Raw genomic sequence first — 20,934 nt, forward strand, 5'->3', positions numbered from 1 at the left:
CACAAGCTCCTCTAGACTTCAATCTGTCCACAGGGAACCAAGAAGTGCCAGAGAAAGTTTCAGGGAAAGAACGATCCGTCATACTGAACCTGAAGTGACAAGCATTTCATCTACTTTATTTCTATATTCCAAAAAAAAACATTTTCAGAAATATAAGTTTATAAATGTGCAAAATTTCACTTTTAGCAATTTGATGAAAAAGTTAAAAGACATAAAAAAAATCCTCAGTTTGGAATAATAAATTGTGTCTGACATGATTTTGCCACAGAAAATGTTCAGTTACCTCGTTTAAAAAATCGTAAAATGACACCTACTCCTTCCACCTCATTAAAAATCCAGGATCTATCTATCTGAATATGCAAATATTGTTAATTTCAAAAGTTTAACTGCTGGACACCAGAGGTCTCCTACTTCACTGTAAAGTCTCAGTGTTTGTGCTCTGGAGGCTTCAAGTTTCCACATCACACTTGCGTAAGTTGAATACTGGACCCCGATTGGCTCCGAACTAGTTGTGATGTCACAAATCCTGCTCGTAGTTACACGTGTTAAACTCTGATTCTTGGTGAGCACAGAGAAACTTTTCCACTTTCAGCAGATAAACATGAAAACAGCTTTCTAGTGTCCGAGAACGAAACAGATTTTTGAGTGGAGGGAGGGTTTAAAGTTTAAGTCTGACTTAAATTAGCCAGATGTGTCAAATTCAGACTTTCCCAGATCAACAAAAGCTGAGTTTAAATTTTGCGATGGTTGGTGGCAACATATGGAGGTCATAATCAGTCAGAAAAGATCCCATAAAGTAGCTTTTTCCAGAGCTTTCAACCACATCATTTCACAGTCTTTTGCATTGAAATAAATATACTGTAGCAATCACTCCTGTTTTTTACAGCTGAGGAACATCAGTTCTCTGGTGTTATTCACACCTTCTGTAACTTATAATCTGCATTAAGTGAAATCAATACAGGCTGAAAAAAACAGAAGATGTCCCTAATATTTTGTACACTGGGTGTTTATTCTCCTCAGGAATCTTTTCTGTGTGATATAAATGTCTTCTGATCAGCTTGTGTCACTTCTGCCTTTGCGTTAATCAGTTCTGAAGTGTTCTGGGGAACAAGACGGAAGTTTTAATCAAAAACGGGAGACGTCGACGACCGGACTGACGATCCATCCTGCACGTTGAAGTACACGTGGGGGCTACTTCGAAAAGCCTGCGGTCTCACCTCGTCAAAGTCAGCGATAATTTCGTTGAGGAGCCTCAGGCACTCGACTCCCTGGTTGTTCATCTCAGTCTGGGAGTAGAAGTCGGCGAAGCCCGGGATGGAGGCGAACATCACACCCACGGCATCGTAGGACTGCGAGTACAGCTCCTGTGGGGGACAGACACATCACAGACTCAACGCTTGTTGCTTGTTGTGTTTCCTAAACTATTTCAGTCGTTTCTTATTCGTCTTCCATCAACATCTTTTTTAGTCAAGGTGCCAGTCGTTTCAGTTTTTCTATAGTAAAACATTTGATGATGTCAAATAAGATCAAATTAATAGTGACATCTGATATTAAGCTAATGATGATTTTTCCAAGAGTAATTTATCACTAAACGCACATTTTATTTGTTCTTTGCGATGGCAGATTGTTGCCTTTTTTTAGACTCCAGATCATAAAAATTCTGTTAAAATTCTCCGACATACATTATAAAGACACAAATAGACTCGTCGCTTGGAGAGTTTGGAGATGTAATTAACAAAGAGATCAAGATCATGGGACAGAGAGTTGTAGTAGTTTACAGTCTGGGTTTAAATGCATTGTTTTCAATATGTGAAAACAGGGACGTTCAAGCTTAAACAGGCTGTTAAAGTGCTCTTTAAGTTCACTTTAACATCAATTGTTATAAATTATTACAAAGCACTGAGCAATAATTTACATAAATTCAATAAATAGCCACAATATTTGCAATATTACTGTTTTACATGATTGAGATAATGAATAAAAGTGCAGGTACATTAGCACAACACATGTCTTTAACATTCAATTTGACGGACAAATTCAAGAACGTTTCAGTGCAAAAGTTCACTTTTGTTCATCTTTGATCTGTAAAATTAGAAACATTGATACACTGATCACCCTGTTTTCTATAATATCAGTCTATGATCGCTCTGCTCCATATTTATTTATTTATTATTTATTTATTACCAACATTGGAACTGGTTCATCAGAGCTATGTTGGGGCTGTGTGTGGGGTAATGTCATTTTGATTTAACTTATCTTATTTGGGCTCCTGCACACTTTCCATCATTATCTAAATGTAATATTGCTTCATTTTTTAACTTGTGCAAATAAAAAAAAGCTTAAACTCAATGTTAAATATTTGAAATCCATGTGGCATCAGAGTGTTTGCTGCTCTGTTATTGCAGCATCACTGTACTGTCTCCCGCCACTAGGGGGCAATGTTGACTCATGACAGCAGCAGCAGCGCAGCAGCAGCAGCTTGCCCTGCTGACATGAAAACACAGCATGTCCTCACATACTAATGCAACATGGAGTAATTCATCATGTCATTATGGGAATATTTTAACGATCGGCTGGTAAACACGCTGTCCAGTCATAGTTCAACATATCAAGTTAATAATTCAGGGGAAGTGGAGCTTCTCTCTCTCTCTCTCTCTGGATTCAACTGACTTTTTTCAGTGTAATTACACACTTGTGAAAATAAGCTCCTGTCTTTATTGTGACATCCTCACTGACATTATACATGTTTAATGAGCTCAGACAAATCGCAAAGCTTCAAAGTAGAAGTTCATAAAAGTCGAGCTAATTTAATTTCTTGGTCTTTCCCCGCGTCTCTTTAGGATCACGTCAGTCAGCGTAATGAGGTTTATTTCAACCTGCGAGTGAAGCCTTTTTAACGGACTTTATTAGAAGTTTTTCAACAGTAGATAGAGGAGTAGAGATAGTGACAAATTAAAGTAATATCCAACATAATGTGTCAGTGGGTCTTCTCATCAATTCAACAATAGATGAAACCATTTTTCCAAAAGATATTCCCTCATTTGTTGTTCTCGTGTGGTCTGACAGTTGTTTATAAAATGGACATGATTCTGTTTAAGGCTGGAGCGTCTCAAGACTGAGTGTAGTTGAGTGTACAGTTCAACTTTTACAGATTTATTTCTTCTTGGTCAACACGACGCATTGTTGAGATCTGGGAATTGTGAGCATATCTGAAAGTTGAAAGTGTAAAGGAAAGAAAGAGTGTATGACACGTAACAAATTACCCTAAAACAACGATAGCTGTGTTAACCAGGAATGTATTTCAATATAAAGGCAATAATAACCCTTTACTGTGAAACCAAAAGTGTTGATTTCTGACATTCACGATGAGCTTAAAGTGCCAAACACTGTCTTGTACTAATTTTTCTAAAACTATTAGACTACATTCATTTTTCTGCACTTTTTTGCGGGGCATCATTTTGAAACTTTGGTAAGAGTCATACAAGCAGCTTACAAATATAAAATATGTGTATGACTTTAAAGTATATGTAGGTGCATATGTACAGTATATGTATGTGTATGTGTGTATACATGTAGCACTACTAAATTGCTTCAAACTATCTATCTTCAAACTATTTATCTAAGTTATTATGAATTCTATCAGAATGAGAAAAAAAGGGAAAAAGGTTAATTGGTGTCAGACTGGATCAGTATCAGTGACGATGTGTTTAAAGCCTGCAGCAACAAGTATAACTCAACATGACCCTCATTTTCCTGCTTTTAAGCCGCTTTCTGATGCGAATCTAAAAAAACAGACTCATCACACAACACTGGGCGAAACAGGAAGCTGTAACAGAAAGATCACAAGATCTAAACCACCAGCAGCTGAAAGCACCGCTGAAGTGTCCTTGAGTTCGGCTCTGAAGCCCTGCAGCTCGCTGTGAATAAAAGTGAATAAAAAAAAGCCTAAAAATGAAAATGCTGATATAAATGACACTCAGCTGTCTGTCACTTGATTAATTCTAAAGATCATAAACACCTCTTCAGGGTTGTAGGAGCCTATAAATAACCCAGCGCTTCAGTATCTAAATCACGGAACAATAAACAGCCTGATTTATAATGTAACAAGTGATTAGGACCCAACCTATCCTAACGGATGCATTTTTAATCATGTCCTTTTTAATTAGGAACAGGCACGGGAGCAGAATGATATCAGCTCTCCCCTCCTGACATTCATAATTCATCGGCCGCTCGCCTTTTGTTCAGGAGGCTACGGAAGATCGGAGGAGTCAATAATGAAGAAGCCGGACCAGGACAATACAGCCATTTGACTCCGGCGTGTGATAACCGTCCTCTTTGCCGACCAACACAATCAGTCATTATCGTGCTCATAAATGAGACGAACGAAGCAGGACGGACCACAAAAGACACAAAGAAGCGGTTTTCTTGTCACTTTTTTTTTTCCAGATTAAAAAAAAAAAAAGCTTTAATATTTGACTTTACTGTTTTCTGTTAACTCATATCAAACCCTGCTGATGGATATTTGAAGAGATTCATCCCAAAGTCATCTTCATCTTTCATCTTAATTGCTGGCAGCTCATTACAGAGAAACACAAAAGTTATCAGCCGGCGTTTGATTATAGCGGTTTCACATTTTAAGGTGTAATTAATCTTGTAGATCTAATTAAAACAGAACGATTTTTAAGTCTGAGCAACAGAGAGAGCCCAAAGTCCTGATGTCACTTCCTGTCTAGCAGCTGCTTCACTAGCTTCTGTGACTCAACACGATGTCGTCATTCAGCATTTCCTTCATCTGTCTTTCAGAAAACATGAAGCAGAGTTTACTTTCCATATTCTAAGACAACTCGCTTCGAGAGGTTACACAACAGTTTCTTTGTGGGTTTATCATCTTTGTAGCAACTTTTTGGGCAGATCTTAAACTGCTGTCCATTGAAGGCAGTTGCTGATATTTCTCATTGATTGTTGCTGTGGCGACTGTTTGGTGAGTAGGACGTTCAAGTTGACAAATCATTAGACAGATAGAAACGTGAAGCTATGAATATGTTTACCTTATGACCGGATTTAGATGCAAATACAGTACTGTGCAAATGTTTTAGGCATTTTTGATGTTTAGATGCAACACCATCAGGGACAACGAGCCCAAACATCCAGCCAGAGTCATAAAGAACGATCTTCATCAGCAAGAAGAAGAATGCAGGAGTCCTGCAACAGATGGTCTCTGATCTCAACATCATGGAGTCAGTCTGGGATTAACATGAAGAGACAGAAACAGCAGAAGAAGAACTGAGGCAACTTCTCCGAGATGCCGACTACCTGAAACACCGAGGAGAACTGCTGCTGTTTTAAAGGCAAAGCTGCTCACAGCAAATACTGATTTACTTTAAGTTTCTTCTGTTTACTGAACTCTGTATGAAGTTCATTGATAAATAGAGACTCATTTTGCTTTTAGTGCCTAAAACTTTTGCACAGATGAAATGATAAAGCAGCTGGAAAACTAATAGCTAATTATATCGCTATTTAGAGTCAGTTAAGTTTAGTTTGACCTCACTGTCAACACCCTGCACTCCTTATTTGGAAGCTTCAAACAGAAAAGATGATGCCGACCATAAACTGCAACTCTGGGCTCCAAACTGGCTCCAATTAAAACCACCTCGCTACATCCAATCTACGCCTCAACCTCATCCAACACCTTCAGGATGAACTGGAATCCAGACCTTATCGCCCAACATCAGTGTTGGACCTCAGTGACGCTCCTGTGGCTGAATGGGAGCGAATCCCTGCAGCAGATTAACACCTGTGGTTTTGGCATGACATGAAGTATCACATTGTTCAAGTCTCTGCAATCATAATCATACTAATGAAAACCAGTGGCTGCAGTAAACACACACCAGCTTTACAGAAGACACACAAGCCATTTTAGGCTTTTAACAAGTGCGGAACTGCTCTATTAAGAGGAAATTAAAAGTACAAAAGGAGAAGGGCAGCGGAGATAAGGTGAACACAAAGAGGAACTTTGTAAAGTTTGACTCTGTAGGGATGAAGCAGCTGAGTCACTGCAGCAGCGACGCAGAGAGACAAATCAACGTGTTGTCTGCCGCTGACTGACAACATGTTATTAAACTCAAATCAAATGCAAGCGACCAAAAAAAAAAAAAAAAGCTCCCCGGCTCTACAAAGATTTGAATGAACCGCCCAACCGATTCTCTCCCTCTCTCTTCGTCTCTCTTCGTCTCCCTGTACAGCTGTTTGAAAAGCAATTACAGAGCCTTTTCTTTTCTTCGGAGGCTGGAACACCGAGACTCGGGGAACGAATTGTAATGAACGCAGGGGGATTAATTTAGGAGCAGGTCTGAAGTGGAAAAAAAACCGAGGTGAAGCATGCAGAAGATGTGTGGTGCTGCTGAGATCTGGTGATGTATGTAATGTAAATATTCATCGGTTCAGTGACAGTCAAAGTGACAGAACGTGCGTGAGTTTGTGCAGACCTCGTTGTCCCGGTCCTTCTCCAGGAAGTGTCGGGCCACGTGGCTGGGCAGGATGTTCCGCAGCATGTTCTCGTTGTGTTCTCGCAGCTCCTTCATCTCGTTGATCTCCTCTTTGGCCTGAACGCGCCACAGGAAGTCCAGCCGGGCCGTGTACTCCAACTAGAGACAGAAGAAACGGATGCTAGTAAAGTATTCCTCTATGTGTAGAATTTGAACATCAGCAAAAAATAGAAACTTATATTCTAATTTACTTTTTTCCAATTTAAAGCATCTCGTTGGCAATTTGAAACTTTTAAGAAAAGAAAATAAGAACAATAATAATGAGAAAATGAAATAAATGCCATTCAAAAGCTACATACAAGCTTAAGTGTTTGCATTATGTGGTATGTTGTGGCTTCCCTACAATAAACACTCCATCTGTGAAGGAATCCTCCAAAGACAGGTTTAAATAAAAAAGGTGACATGCACATTTACCAACTCTGACACTTCAAATCTACCTCAGGAAGAATGTCTGATTATAAACGCTGACATATTTAAAACACGACCTCGAGCCAAAACAGAGAGGCAGAGTCAAATGTACGTCAAATAACTTGAATAGAAAATTCCACACTCATTCATCTTCAAGAAAAAGAAAGTTTAATGTAAAAAAAAAAAAACGAGACAAGCCCAAACAAGAGGAACAACAGCAGCAGTTATTTGTCCTGACAAGTGATCTGTTGGTAGCTTTTTCAGAAGTAAAAGCTAAAATAGTGACCTTGTTATAGTGCTGACAAACCAGATTTAGCATCACACACCTGTAACATTTTGGACCAAAATAGGACTTTTATTTTTTTAAAGAATCAAAATGCAGCAGAACCACAGGAATCGTCCTTTATCCTAATCAAAATTTAGCACCTATATTACCCACTATGCCGAATCTGATCCACTCCTACTGACATTGGTTGACTTTTAATCATAACTACAATCTTTTCCCAACCATAGATGTGGAATATCAGAAAATCTCACGTCTCATTGTGACAGGCAATGTCAGATATTGTCATTTAGTTATGAGGACAAACATTTCATCTTTCTGGAAAGACTAAAAATATCTATGGAATCACAAAATATATAGAAAAAAGCTGGATAACAGGTAGAAATAAAAGATTTGTGCCATGTGATGAGCTCATGGAGCTAATTTATACGTAGCTTCCACTAAAATTTTAATCTGTGAAGGAAAAAAAGGTTGGATTACATTTAGAGACGTGGGAGGAATAACCTGCTAACGCTGCCTGATACACTAACTATCTATTATTCTTTACATTAACCAATAACCAGGACAATTCAATCTTATTTTCCATTTTCTCCAAACATTTCGAGCTTCTTCTCAAACCTCTGCTCCTCTTTCCTTTTGATACTCAGACTTTCCAGACAGACACTTCTTAATCGTTTCAAATGAAAAATTTAAGCTGAAATGAGGAGAAAGTCTGTTGTTTATATCATTTAGATGATGGAAAAGCCAAGCTGGTGCTTCTGGAATGAACGGCTAAATGGAAAAAAAATCTGTTAAAGGTTGGATCAATTATGGAGCACAAGAGAGCGCGAGCAAAAGGATTCTAATAGGCGACACAAATTGCTTTTCTGAATGGACAATTAATACAAAGTCATTTGAATACATTAGAGCCAAACAAAAGTCAGTACCATTTAGTTTGTACATGTGGGGGAGAGGAGAGAAAAAAATCCCTGATATTGAAAATTAATTTCGGGGGGTGGGGGGGGGCAATAAGCAGATAAGCCTGTGAGGATTTAAACATCTCTCTCTCTCTGGCGATTGGCTGAAACAGTTTTGTGATTAATCTTAGTATCAATTAGTCTCTTAATCATATGAGTGAGTGCAAAACTTCAATCTCATTTTTTGTTTTTCTAATTAAGAACGCAAAGCCCGCAGGGCCGGTTTGGTTTGGTGGCGACGGGAATAATGAGATGGCGGCCAGTGAAATAACGGGTCGCTCGGTCGGTAACCAACATGACCTCCGCAGTTCAAGTCTGGGTGATATTTCATTTAAAAAAGAAGAGTTTTATTAACACTCACAAAAAAAAAATACACTCAGTCCTGATAATCATTTTACTCTGCTGTCATCTCACATGTTGTTATTTGGTAATGTGCATCTGTACAGTCATATGTCAACCCCTGACTGTCTCCTAGAAATTACGTTCATATACAACTAAACTGCAACAACAAACACATTGTGCAGGAAACATGACGCTGGCTAAATTATGTTCCTCCCAACATAATGAGGAAATAATGCACACATGTGCCAAGTTGCAAAAATGTTGATACTGAACATATGAGTGAAATGTTCACAGACAACAAACTTTCAATCTTGCAGCACAATATTATTAAACTTTTAACCATAAAGGTTATGTTTGGCAGCACTTGTTTAAGGTTAGAGATCATGGTCTCTGTTTAAAACTGCAAAAGGCTGCAGTGACTTGAATATTTAAGCCACACCACGTTTCACTAACCTTTTGACCCCGTTTATACTTGGTTTTTAAATGCGTCTTGAGTGGTCGGATCACAAGTGGACAGCGCTAAATACAAGTATCACTCAAACCACTTAACGAGGTGGTCTGGGACACATTTGGCCGCATATCTTTTGTGGCGTAAATGCTAATGTGTCCTGATGCGTCCCCGACAAGGATGTAACAGGAAAATAGGTCATCAATGCAGGTTTTGGTGGCAACGCGCCAACACCAGATGACTTTGACTGCCAGTCTCAACAGTTGGAATAGCCTGAACATGTATATTAGTTCTTGAAGCATTTTTGTTTTCTTAGCTAGCCTGTGTGAAACAAATTGATGTAATAACTGTGTGTGGGGCTCTTTGACCTTCTAGCAGAAGTGTTTGTATAGCCCAGTATTTGTATTTGTATTTGTTGAGGCAGCAAAATTATTTGCATTTGTATTGAAATAAAAGTGGAAAGAGGCTTAAAGATCCTGTTTTTGTATTTATTACGCTTTTAATTTTAGAAAATCTAAGTGTTACAATAAGTGTTCGTGAATAAACTACCTTACAAAGTAGGTCCCCACATCGGGTCTTGAACTGGAGTCTCCCAGCTCATAGACGACTGCGCTGACTACTGAACTAAAACTTTACTTATCGACTCATTGCAGACAGACCTCTACCTATTTATGCACCCATAACACACAGACAGCATGCCATGTAACATGTAGAAGAACTTCAAAGGTGATTCTTTCTTTGCACTTTTCATTTATTGCCTATTTTTTTACAACCTAACTTTGTGGAAAGGAGATGGGGAACAACAGGTTATGGAGAGTCTCTTGGGACTATCTTACCCCTGATAGATGTAACAGTGGAGCAGAGGAGAGAGACTGAGATAACGACATAACCGACCTGCAAACTGGTATTTGACATGGGTTTTTTTTCCTCCCAAAAACAAATAATTCTTAAAATATTTGTATAAAACAAATATTCCTATAAAACCCACTATTTGTGTTTTTCCAAATAATGTATTTGTATTCGGGCACACTGCTAGTAGGCAGTAATGAAATCTGAACACAAGTGGTCAGCTGACACCTTTGAGATGCATGATAGACACAGGTGTGAACGGTGATGTGTCTCGCTTGTGTTCAGATCACCAAAACGCATTTTAAATCCAAGTGTAAACAGCCTCTCAGTCGCTGAAACCTGCCAAAACACTCATATGAGCTGGTTTTTGTAATGTACGAGTTGTTTTGGAGTCTGAAAAATGACCTATTTACATTCACGCTGTGGTGTTAATACTCTTCAATCACCGGCACCATTAGATAACGACCACAACTATTGATCTTAAGATGCTTTAACAGTAAAGTGGGGGGCGTCACAGAGGGAGAAATCCTAATCATTTCAAAATCAGAGCCTTGTCTGCAGCTTTATAATAAAGTGCTTCATGTAGACTGTGCTTGATAATGTAATTACAGCTCTGACAGGAAGCAGCGTTCATGAAGAACAACCTAATCTGGTTTCTGTGTTCTGCCGCTGTTCGTTTATTATGTAAAAGTACTTTGGGCTTGGTTTCCTCCGCACCCTAAAACATATGAAAGTGTCAAAATTACTAATCTTTAAATGCACAATAATAGAGTTAAAGAGAGGAGTTTCCCCTCCCTGTGAGCTGAAATTGAAATGTAAAAAGGAAAAAACGTGTGCAAATGTTTTTCTGGGTTATTGTGAGGAGATTATACATAACAGTCACATTGAACGAGCTCTGAATGAGATTCTTGTGATGAAAGCGGCCGTGAAGAAGAATAAAAGAGTGAAAGACTAGTCCTCCATCTTTCTGCTCTAATAGGCTCTTCTTCACAACACAATAAAATCACTTAAAGGTCTCGTCTGAATGAACCGCTAACTAATGTATTTACACCCTCTGTGTTCACACGTTTTCTCAACAATGCTGTGAGTTTCAGCTATAAAGCCTTGAAAAACAAGGACTCGCTCTCCAGTTTCCAGAGAGAAAACGATGAAGCTGCTTCATTATCGCAGTGTTTAGTAGGGTGATATATTGCTCCTGTTATACTTCATCATTTCATGTCTCTGTTGGATCTCTGCTGCCTTTCCAAAAAACGGGAGATTTGTGAGTCGATTACAGGAAGCTATAGTTCACCGCGTAATGAAGAGTGGCTGTGGCTGATGTTGTTTTTGTTCTATGCTGGTCTGACAGATCAATGCTTCATCAATGCCCCGCTGTCAGCTTGTCATTTCAGAGCAATCATCGCGACCCTCCTCCACCCCATCCACCTCCTCAGCGTCTCCTCTTCATCCCCTATAACCATCTCGCCTTCTCCATGATGTACTTCAGAAGCAGCAACCTACACCACCGAGATCCACGCCATTTATCACCACCACCACCACCAGTGTCCAAGCTCCATCCTTCCCCTTTCATATCCGGTGAAATCATGATGGGATGGAGTCTATTCGCTGTAAGACTTTTCCACTTCATCTCTCATGCTGTTCAAATAAACATCATTTTCTTCATAGAATTGAGTCTCTCCTGATTGAAATAGTTACATTTGTGTGACAGATGCCTTCTAGCGGCCGTAGTAACAGTGAGGCGGAGCAGTGGTGCAGTTCAGATGACATCAGATATATATATGTGGACAGTTTTCCTCATTCAGAAGAGCTTTAACCCAACAGTGGACTCCTTTTCCTGGTTCCAACCACGAAACGGGACAGTTTTTTATAACCCTAACCCTAACCCTAACCATGATCCCTAACCCTAACCCCTAACCCTAACCATGATCCCTAACCCTAACCCTAACCCCTAACCCTAACCATGATCCCTAACCCTAACCCTAACCCCTAACCCTAACCATGATCCCTAACCCTAACCCATGATCCCTAACCATGATCTCTAACCCTAACCATGATCCCTAACCCTAACCATGTTCCTAACCCTAACCCTAACCATGATCCCTAACCCTAACCATGATCCATAACCCTAATCCTAACCATGATCCCTAACCCTAACCCAAACCATGATCCCTAACCCTAACCATGATCCCTAACCCTAACCATGATCCATAACCCTAATCCAAACCATGGTCCCATAACCCTAACCTTAACCATGATCCCTAACCCTAATCCAAACCATGATCCCTAACCCTAACCATGATCCATAACCCTAATCCAAACCATGATCCCTAAACCTAACCCTAACCCTGATCCCTAACCCTAATCTAAACCATGATCCCATAACCCTAACCTTAACCATGATCCCTAACCCTAATCCAAACCATGATCCCATAACCCTAATTTTAACCATGATCCCTAACCCTAATCCAAACCATGATCCCTAACCCTAATCCTAACCCTAACCATGATCCCTAACCCTAATCCAAACCATGATCCCTAACCCTAACCATGATCCATAACCCTAATCCAAACCATGATCCCTAAACCTAACCCTAACCCTGATCCCTAACCCTAATCTAAACCATGATCCCATAACCCTAACCTTAACCATGATCCCTAACCCTAATCCAAACCATGATCCCATAACCCTAACTTTAACCATGATCCCTAACCCTAATCCAAACCATGATCCCTAACCCTAATCCTAACCCTAACCCTAACCATGATCCCTAACCCGAACCCTAACTCCTAACTCTGTTTAACATTTTGGAGTCACATGGTCAAGCCACGTATTTGCTTGTTTAATTTGGACGACTTGTTGGCTAAACAATGAGCAGAAAATCGCTGTAAAGCCCCGTAAATCCGAGCAGAGCCGCAGAGTCTCATTATCATTATGAAAAATATCAATAATAGCAGCTTTAATTTCCATAATAAACCTTCTGTGAGCCTGAGCATGAAAAATAACCAGAATACCACACCACATGTTTCTCTAAATTTAACAAAGTGATAATTTTAACCCAAACCATGATCTCAAACCATGATCTAACCCTAACCCTAACCCTAACCATGATCCTTAACCTAACCATGATCCTAACCCTAACCCTAACCATGATCCCTAACCCTAACCCTAACCATGATCCCTAACCCTAACCATGATCCCTCACCCTAACCCTAACCATGATCCCTAACCCTAACCCTAACCATGATCCCTAATCCTAACCCTAACCCAAACCATGATCCCTAACCCTAACCCTGATCCACAACCCTAATCCAAACCATGATCCCGAACCCTAACCCTAATCCATAACCCTAATCCAAACCATGATCCCTAACCCTAACCACGATCCCTAACCCTAACCCTAACCATGATCCCTAACACTAACCCTAACCCTAACCATGATCCCTAACACTAACCCTAACCCTAACCATGATCCCTAACCCTAACCCTAACCATGATCCCTAACCCTAACCATGATCCATAACCCTAATCCTAACCCTAACCCTAACCACGATCCCTAACCCTAACCATGATCCCTAACACTAAACCTAACCCTAACCATGATCCCTAACCCTAACCATGACCCCTAACCCTAACCCTAAACATGATCCCTAACACTAACCCTAACCCTAACCATGATCCCTAGCCCTAACCATGATCCCTAACCCTAACCATGATCCCTAACCCTAACCCTAACCCTAACCCTAACCCTAACCAGACTTTAACCACAGCGTTATCACATCATGAAACATCATTATTTTTTAACAGTGATGTGTAAATTATGCAAAGCACAGATTAGAAAACGCTCCTGTTTGACGTTTTGGAGTCACAAGGTCAAACCACGTATTTGCTTGTTTAATTTGGACGACTTGTTGGCTAAACAATGAGCAGAAAATCGTTGTAAAGCCCCGTAAATCCGAGCAGAGCCGCAGAGTCTCATTATTATTATGAAAAATATCAATTATAGCAGCTTTAATTTCTATAATAAACCTTCTGTGAGCCTGAGCATGAAAAATAACCAGAATAAAAACACAAAAGGTTTTTTTCTTGCATCCGTCACCAGTCCAGTTTAACCGATAGATGGATCACATTTTAAACACTGACCCTCCTGCTTAGAATAAACAGTCTCTTTTATATGATCTCTTTTCTCTTGGCTTGATGCATCTCTCACACAAACAGCTTTTTCAGTGAGTGTGAGTGTTACACGCCTGCCTCACTGCGAGCTGTCATTGTCTCTGCTCTCTGCCAAACAAGTGGTAGGATTGACCCGGGGGAAAATCAATATGCCACTGGATGACTTCAAATGCGGCTGCTTTCTACTTTCACAGGGCTACAAAGGACCTTCAATTACAGCCGTCTCCCCTCCATCTCTGACCGACGCCAAGCCGCTGAACTACATGATCAAAGGTTGCCATAGCGAGAGCTTTGAAAGCAACGCGGTGATACCAGTTTCCTCCGGGCTGCTGACTCTGACTGCATCTTTATAAAAAATGGCTTTTTTATAATGTATCGTGTAAATGAAGAGGTTTTGTTTCTGTGTGTCTTTGTTTATCACACAATAACACCTGAGTGTTGCTTTTTCCCGTGGTATTATGGATGCAATGCTCCTGATAGGAATTAAAGGGCTGGTTCACCCAAATTAGTCACCCAGAGAGTGCTTTTATTTTCTCTTAGCTTTCATTTGAATATATTTTAGAGGCAAGTGGAGGTAAAATTATCCAGTGTCTCACAAGAAAAATGCATGTATTAGAAACAAAAATCTTCCTTTTACATGTTGTGACACTTCACATTTATTGTACAATCCCTTGAGGGGCCCAATCCCCATGCTGGGAACCAATATCCATGTTATATAGCCATTATAGTTTTTGGTTTTATTGGTCCAGATTTTGAGATATCTGTCTCTGAGATATTTTCCTGCACCCCAATACAACTAAAATGAACAGAACTTAAAAATTATAATTACATTTTTCACAGAAACTGTTTCCCATCACTCTGGATTATCCAGAGAATTCATTATTGACAGTTTTAATTGGAACTATTTCTACAGTAGGAAATAGGCATTTTTAGCTGCACTAACTAAATGTCCATTGGTCTGTTCATTCCTCAAGTAAAGACTTAAATATATCCACAAACACTGGATGAATTCACACCAAATTTTGTACATATATTCATGTTCCTCAGAGGATGACTCCCTCTGACTTTTCCTCTGACACCAGCATGACGTTGACATTTACAGTTTTGAGGGAAATGTCTCAACAACTATCGGATGGATTGCCGTGAATTTTGGATCATACGTTTAATTTAATTGTAATAATTTTGGAGATCCGATAAAGTCCTCAACTCACATAATTGAAACGTCACTGGTTTGATTCTTGCAGTGGAAACTGTGAGGTTTCTGTCTGTATCAACTGTTTGCTATCAATAAAGGTTAAAAAGCCAAAATGGTAACTAAAATTAAATGACTCACTTGTATGTTACAGTAAAACTATTTTCTACTATATTCTATTTGATGTTAATTGTTATGTAACGTAACATTTTCAGCCACATTTTTCTTGTTTTCATCAGTGTCCCATGTTGTGAATTACTGTCCATCCGAAACAGGGAAAAATACAGCAGCAGCAAGATGAATGATAAGCATTTTTCCAGTGAGTGATGGTAATTTTTATAGAGCTGGAATCATCATCACCATCATCATTGTCTGGTTTCAGCAGCATCAGGACTACAGCTGTTTGTCTGTCTCGTCTGTTTATCTTCTTCTCTTGTTATTTTTACTTCAGGTTAGCTGCTAACACTAATTAGACGGCTGCGTAGCAACAAGAGTGATGCAGCGTTCATGGTTGCGCTGCTGCGCTGTTGTTCTCTTGTTATTCCCTTTTAAAAGAAACATTCTACATTTTCACACCAACAGAGAAAACTAACTACTGCGTTCTTTTGGCCATCAAAAACAAAAATATCAAAACAAATGGCACCATGTTGGACTTGTTTTAAAGACAGTGATGAGCTGCAGCAGAACAGTTACATGTAGGTCCTCCAAACAAACAACACCAGTGAGGCTGAGCTCTATATGATTAGAAATGATGGGAAATAGCTTTATATAGCAGTGAATCTTTTATAGTTTAACCTCTGCAGTGTCTTTGTCACATTTTAATTGCTCTTTATTTTATCAAATTTATCTTTTTCTGAAATGTCTTTTTATATATTTTTTAGCCACATGTGTTTGTGGTGTTGTCTTTGTAGTTGTAGGTTCTATCTGAATATAAACTGTCTGTAAGGTGCGGTCATTTGATGTTTACATTCAGCTAATATTTGTTTTCCATTCACTTCTATTGAAGCTCTTCTGACGGACAAATCAAAGCCAATAGAAACACTGCTGAACTGTGTTTGGAAATATTATTTTAGTGTGTTTCATCAGCATTTTTAGCATGTTATCGCTGATATTTATTTACTACCAGCATCAGAAACGTGTCCTTTTTCAGAAGCGTTTCAGAGTGTAGAAGGAAAAACAACATGTAACTGCACCTTGAGGGCTGTAGCTGTATATAAAGTCATGATGTCACTTCCTTATTTCCAACTATCTGTAACTCAATGCAATGTCTCATTCAGCATTTCTTTCATCTGTCTGAAAACATGTTCAAAGAGTTTACTTTCTATATTCTAAGATAAATCGGCTCCACTACAGCACTTGCTATCAGAAATTGAAACCTTTGTGACTTTACTAAAGAAACTGTTTTTAACATAAAAAAACGTCATTGTAACTTGGTTTCCTCCATATCCATAAAACTCACAAACACAAACTTCTGATTTAATTATTATCTGAAATCTCTGCTGTCTAAAAACTCCCACACCTTTCTGTCCTCTCTGCCCCGCTGTTATTACAGACATGTCTGAACTAACAACAACCCCTTGACTTGCCCAAGGTCTCAGCGCATCTGTCACATCTGTGGCTTATGGGAAATGCTGTCGGTTAAAGGTCACAAATAAACAAAGGCCGGTATTGCAACTCTGCTATGTATGAAGCGTTTTATGCACTTATCGCTTTCTTGTTGCACCTGTAGGATTGTAAATTAGCTGTTGAAATATCCCTGACACATTGACACTGATGTTGTTCACATGTCAGTGTTGATTAATGTGCATTTTCACCTACAGATTGACAAATATCAGTAGGATTTCAAATGATGTTTTCTTACTTCTGGAGCAGAAAACGGATGTTATGGTTTCATTTGAGCTCTCTGTACTACAGAGGGATTATGAGAGAGATGTTGCCCTCTTTGCCTTTTCTCTTTTGCACGTTGGTTAATTATATTTGTGATGTCTAGATTGGACGGGGACATTTAAAGTCAGTTGTGATGGGAAGTAGAATAACATGGAGGAAAAAAATGCAGGAAAGAGGGAATATCCTTTAAAGAAGTGGTTTTAATGTACTTTTTTTTTTTTTTTTTTTTTTTTAAAGGAAAATGTGTCGCAAAAATGAACTCATATCACACCTCTATAATGAAACCCTGCCACCTGCTGTGGTCTCACCTGCTGGCCGTGGTAGAACACAGCGAGGAGGAACATGGCCATTAGGAGCAAAGACGTCTCTTTGGTTCCCAGGAAGTTTCTGTCAGGATGAAAATAAAGAGAAGATGCTGCTGAAACAGACAAAATCATCATTTAATGCTCATTAATGTGCATCACTGTCTGAAATAAACTAAACACTCAGTGGCAGTAAGCAGTGATCTATATTTTATGTCTTAATTATGAAGCAAAAAACTTGATGATTCACAAGATAATGAAGAGAAGGTTTTTAGATGTGTTTTTTAAAAGTAGACTTCTTGACTAATCTTCTCAGTTCATTCTAGAGCAGCGGGATCCAAATTAAAGTTTAAAAAAAAAAAAAAAAAACCTCCATCAGCCTTCGTTTTCAGTTCAAACTGTGGAAAAAAAACCTGCAGGATCTCGAGGATTAACGGCTCAGTGAGAGATGCAGAGATGCTGCTTCAGGCATTTTATGGAGGGTTAAGAGCTGCAGCCCCCCAAAAAAACAAGTGAAAAAATCAGAGATAATTTGTTTTCAGTGTAGAGGATCAGAGCTTCTGACAGTGAGTTGCGTCTTATAACGCTGACAATAGAAAACGCTCCTGGTAATGGAAAATACAGAAAAAAAAATTGTGAGAAAACAAGACGGAGCTGCTGTTTAAACGCCAGGAAAGAACAAGAAATGATCAGACTACACTGTTCTTTTGGGGGCTGTTTAAAATCTGATTTTACCCTCATTTTTGTATATTTTTTTACTGATTTTTATCTGTTTTTTTATATTAAAATAGAAATAGTTTGGAGTTTTTTTACAATAAAATGTACTGAGACCAATTTATCCCACAGGGGTGATTTGGGAAATTTCACGCAGGCACATTTTGTGCAGGCACCACACTAGTACTTTTAATTCTTTTCTACTTTTCATTATGCATAACGAACATGACATGAATTCAAACTGGCCACATGAATTAAACTAAACATTTTTCACAGCTTTCTTTTAAGCCTTCATGTGTTCAGTGTTTGATACTTTGAAATTTCGGGTGGAGAGCCACTCTCAGATCACCGTCTTTGATGTTTTAATGAGTTAAACACACAAATTCACCATCCGTCCTGCAGCATCTTTATCTGAATCCTCCTCAGACAGTGAACATATGTTTTTACCTTAAAAAAACATCTTTCAATGCACATGTTTTGAAGGTTTTGTTAAGATTAGATCATGCTGTCAGTGTTGAATTTATGTTGCTTTACAACTGAAGTAACAGCAATTATTTAGCTTTCATCAATTTGTACAAAAAGAAAAAGAAAAACTAGGCTAAACGACTCCGATCTGAAACTTTTTGCAGTGGAAATGAAACAAATCATTGTTGTTTTTCTCTTGAGGTCTTTCGATCGTGACCTTTTCTCTCATTTCCCAGAAGGCCTTCAAGAAATGAATCTGACTCCCATCAGTTCCCTATGGAGCTCGTATGGAAACCTCTTCTTACAGTCTTTCATGGTTATATGCTCAGGATGCCTTCGTACATTGTCACTGTAAAGGTCACTGTACTGTCACTGAGAACGCCCACAAGATGAGTTTTCTCACATTTGCAACATTTATATCCAGAAAAAAAAAAGGTCAACATGGCTCCCTGATGTGTTTTTGAAGACGGAGGTGAGGAAATGAAGAGCAATAATCTCTTCCTTTAACACGTGTCCTTTAGTAAAATGAACTAAAAGCATTAAAGGTTTTACATGTCGGAATCAGTAATTCCTTCTTATTTGTGACGTCTGTAGCTGCAGTCAACATCCAAGTGCTTGAGACTATTGCAGGCGATGTCTTCTTTCCCGCTTAAACTTCTCATATTTACATAAAAGATCTCTAACGTTGTGTTTTGCGCAACGTGTGTTTCAGCAAAGCATCTCTCACTCCCAGTCAGTCAGCCAACGCCTTTTAGCAAAGCACACACTGATCTGATATGTGTGGGTCACATGAAAACCTTATTTTTTTTGAAGTCTTGCAGATGTTAAAACATATTTGGATGAAGGAAACATGAGCAGAACAGATATGGTCACAGCAGTGCCAAAAGATGACAAAGCTTTAAATAATTCAACTAGCAAGAAAGCTAGCAGAAATGGATGATTTCCCTCTGGTTGTCATGAAATTTGTCTGTAGATATTTGTGTGTTTTTTTTGTGTGTGTTAGCATTGTCACACTCACTCTGTGTTGTGGTGGACGGTGTCGTAGCGGACAAACAGCGAGGTGTAGAAAGCTTCGGTAAGCAGCGAGTAGATGGCGATCATCACCAGCAGCACGGCCAGCTTCAACACCGAGTTCAACCGTAGAAACACGGCGCACGTCACCATCGCCAACACCCCCGTAAACACGAAATACTGGAGAACAAAAAGAAAGATGTGGTGAGTTTCATTAGGACCATCTTTTATATAAACAGGTTTGTGATACAGTGGATAAATCAACACCATTGTCCTGTGTGCACTTTGATATAATCTTTACTTTCTTGAGTTAAATGTTATGTTTCTTTGTTCTACGTACTTATAAAACTCACCATCCTCTCTAAGGAGTTAAAAGGTGGTGGCAATCACTTCCTGTTATAAGCTTTTGCTGACATCATCAATAACGTCCCCCTGTACTTGGGTTAGACCAAGTACAGGGGGATTTGTTGTATTGAGTAAAATGTTTTTGTTAGTATTTGTTTTTTTGTTTTTTTGTGCTTAACTTCTTGGCATATGGTGAGGGATAATAATAATAATAACAATAATAATAATAAACTTTATTTATATAGCACCTTTCATAACATAAAATGCAGCTCAAAGTGCTTTGCAGAAAGAGGTACAGACAAACAAACAGATATTTAAATATATTAAAAGAAAGGAGAAAAAAGAAATACAATAAACAATAAAAAACAGTGATTAAAAGACGTAAGAAGATAAAAAGAGATAAAATCGTGAGATAAAGATAAAACAGGTAGTAAAAAACAGCAGATAACAGTAAAAGGCAAATGAAAGGTTGAGTTAATTAAAAGCGAGACCATAAAAATAAGCTTTGAGCTGCTTCTTGAAAATATCAACAGAGGATGCTTGTCTAATATGTGGTGGGAGTTTGTTCCAGATCTTTGGTGCCTCACCATAACTTTTTGCATTTTGTTTGTGGCACCTTACACAAGCCAGCGTTAAGTGACCTGAGCGAACGGTTTGGAACATATTTTGACAAGCGATCTGAGAGATATGAAGGTGCTCGAGACCTTTTTGGGCTTTAAAAACAAGTAAAAGAACTTTAAAATCTATCCTCAACGTTACAGGTAGCCAGTGCAATGATGCTAATACTGGTGTAAAATGTTCCCTTTTCCTAGTTTTGGTTAAAATTCTTGCTGCTGAGTTTTGAATGAGTTGCGGCCGATCAATGGTTTTATTTGGTAAATCAGTATAAAGTGCATTACAATAATCTAAGCGTGAAAAAACAAAGCCATGAGTGAGTTTCTTAGCATCTTCCTAAGTAAGGTAGGGTCTGACTCTTGCGATGTTTCTTAAATGATAAAAAGCAATCTTTGTAATGT

The 20,934-nt window shown here is 38.8% G+C and overlaps 1 protein-coding gene across 2 annotated transcripts in view; it reads right to left on the reverse strand.

Moving 5' to 3' along the window:
• Positions 1-20,934, reverse strand: part of adcy8 (adenylate cyclase 8 (brain)) — a 122,123-nt gene that overhangs the window by 2,574 nt on the left and 98,615 nt on the right. For both annotated transcript variants that reach the window (XM_042428025.1, XM_042428026.1), the window contains 4 exons: positions 19,581-19,753; positions 17,390-17,468; positions 6,486-6,644; positions 1,218-1,364 (listed from right to left, as the gene is read on the reverse strand). In XM_042428025.1, coding sequence (XP_042283959.1) covers positions 1,218-1,364; positions 6,486-6,644; positions 17,390-17,468; positions 19,581-19,753 — 558 coding nt within the window. The remainder of the gene's footprint in view (positions 1-1,217; positions 1,365-6,485; positions 6,645-17,389; positions 17,469-19,580; positions 19,754-20,934) is intronic.

This window comes from Thunnus maccoyii, chromosome 12, assembly GCF_910596095.1.
Source record: "Thunnus maccoyii chromosome 12, fThuMac1.1, whole genome shotgun sequence".
In the NCBI taxonomy this organism is placed as follows: Eukaryota; Metazoa; Chordata; class Actinopteri; order Scombriformes; family Scombridae; genus Thunnus; species Thunnus maccoyii.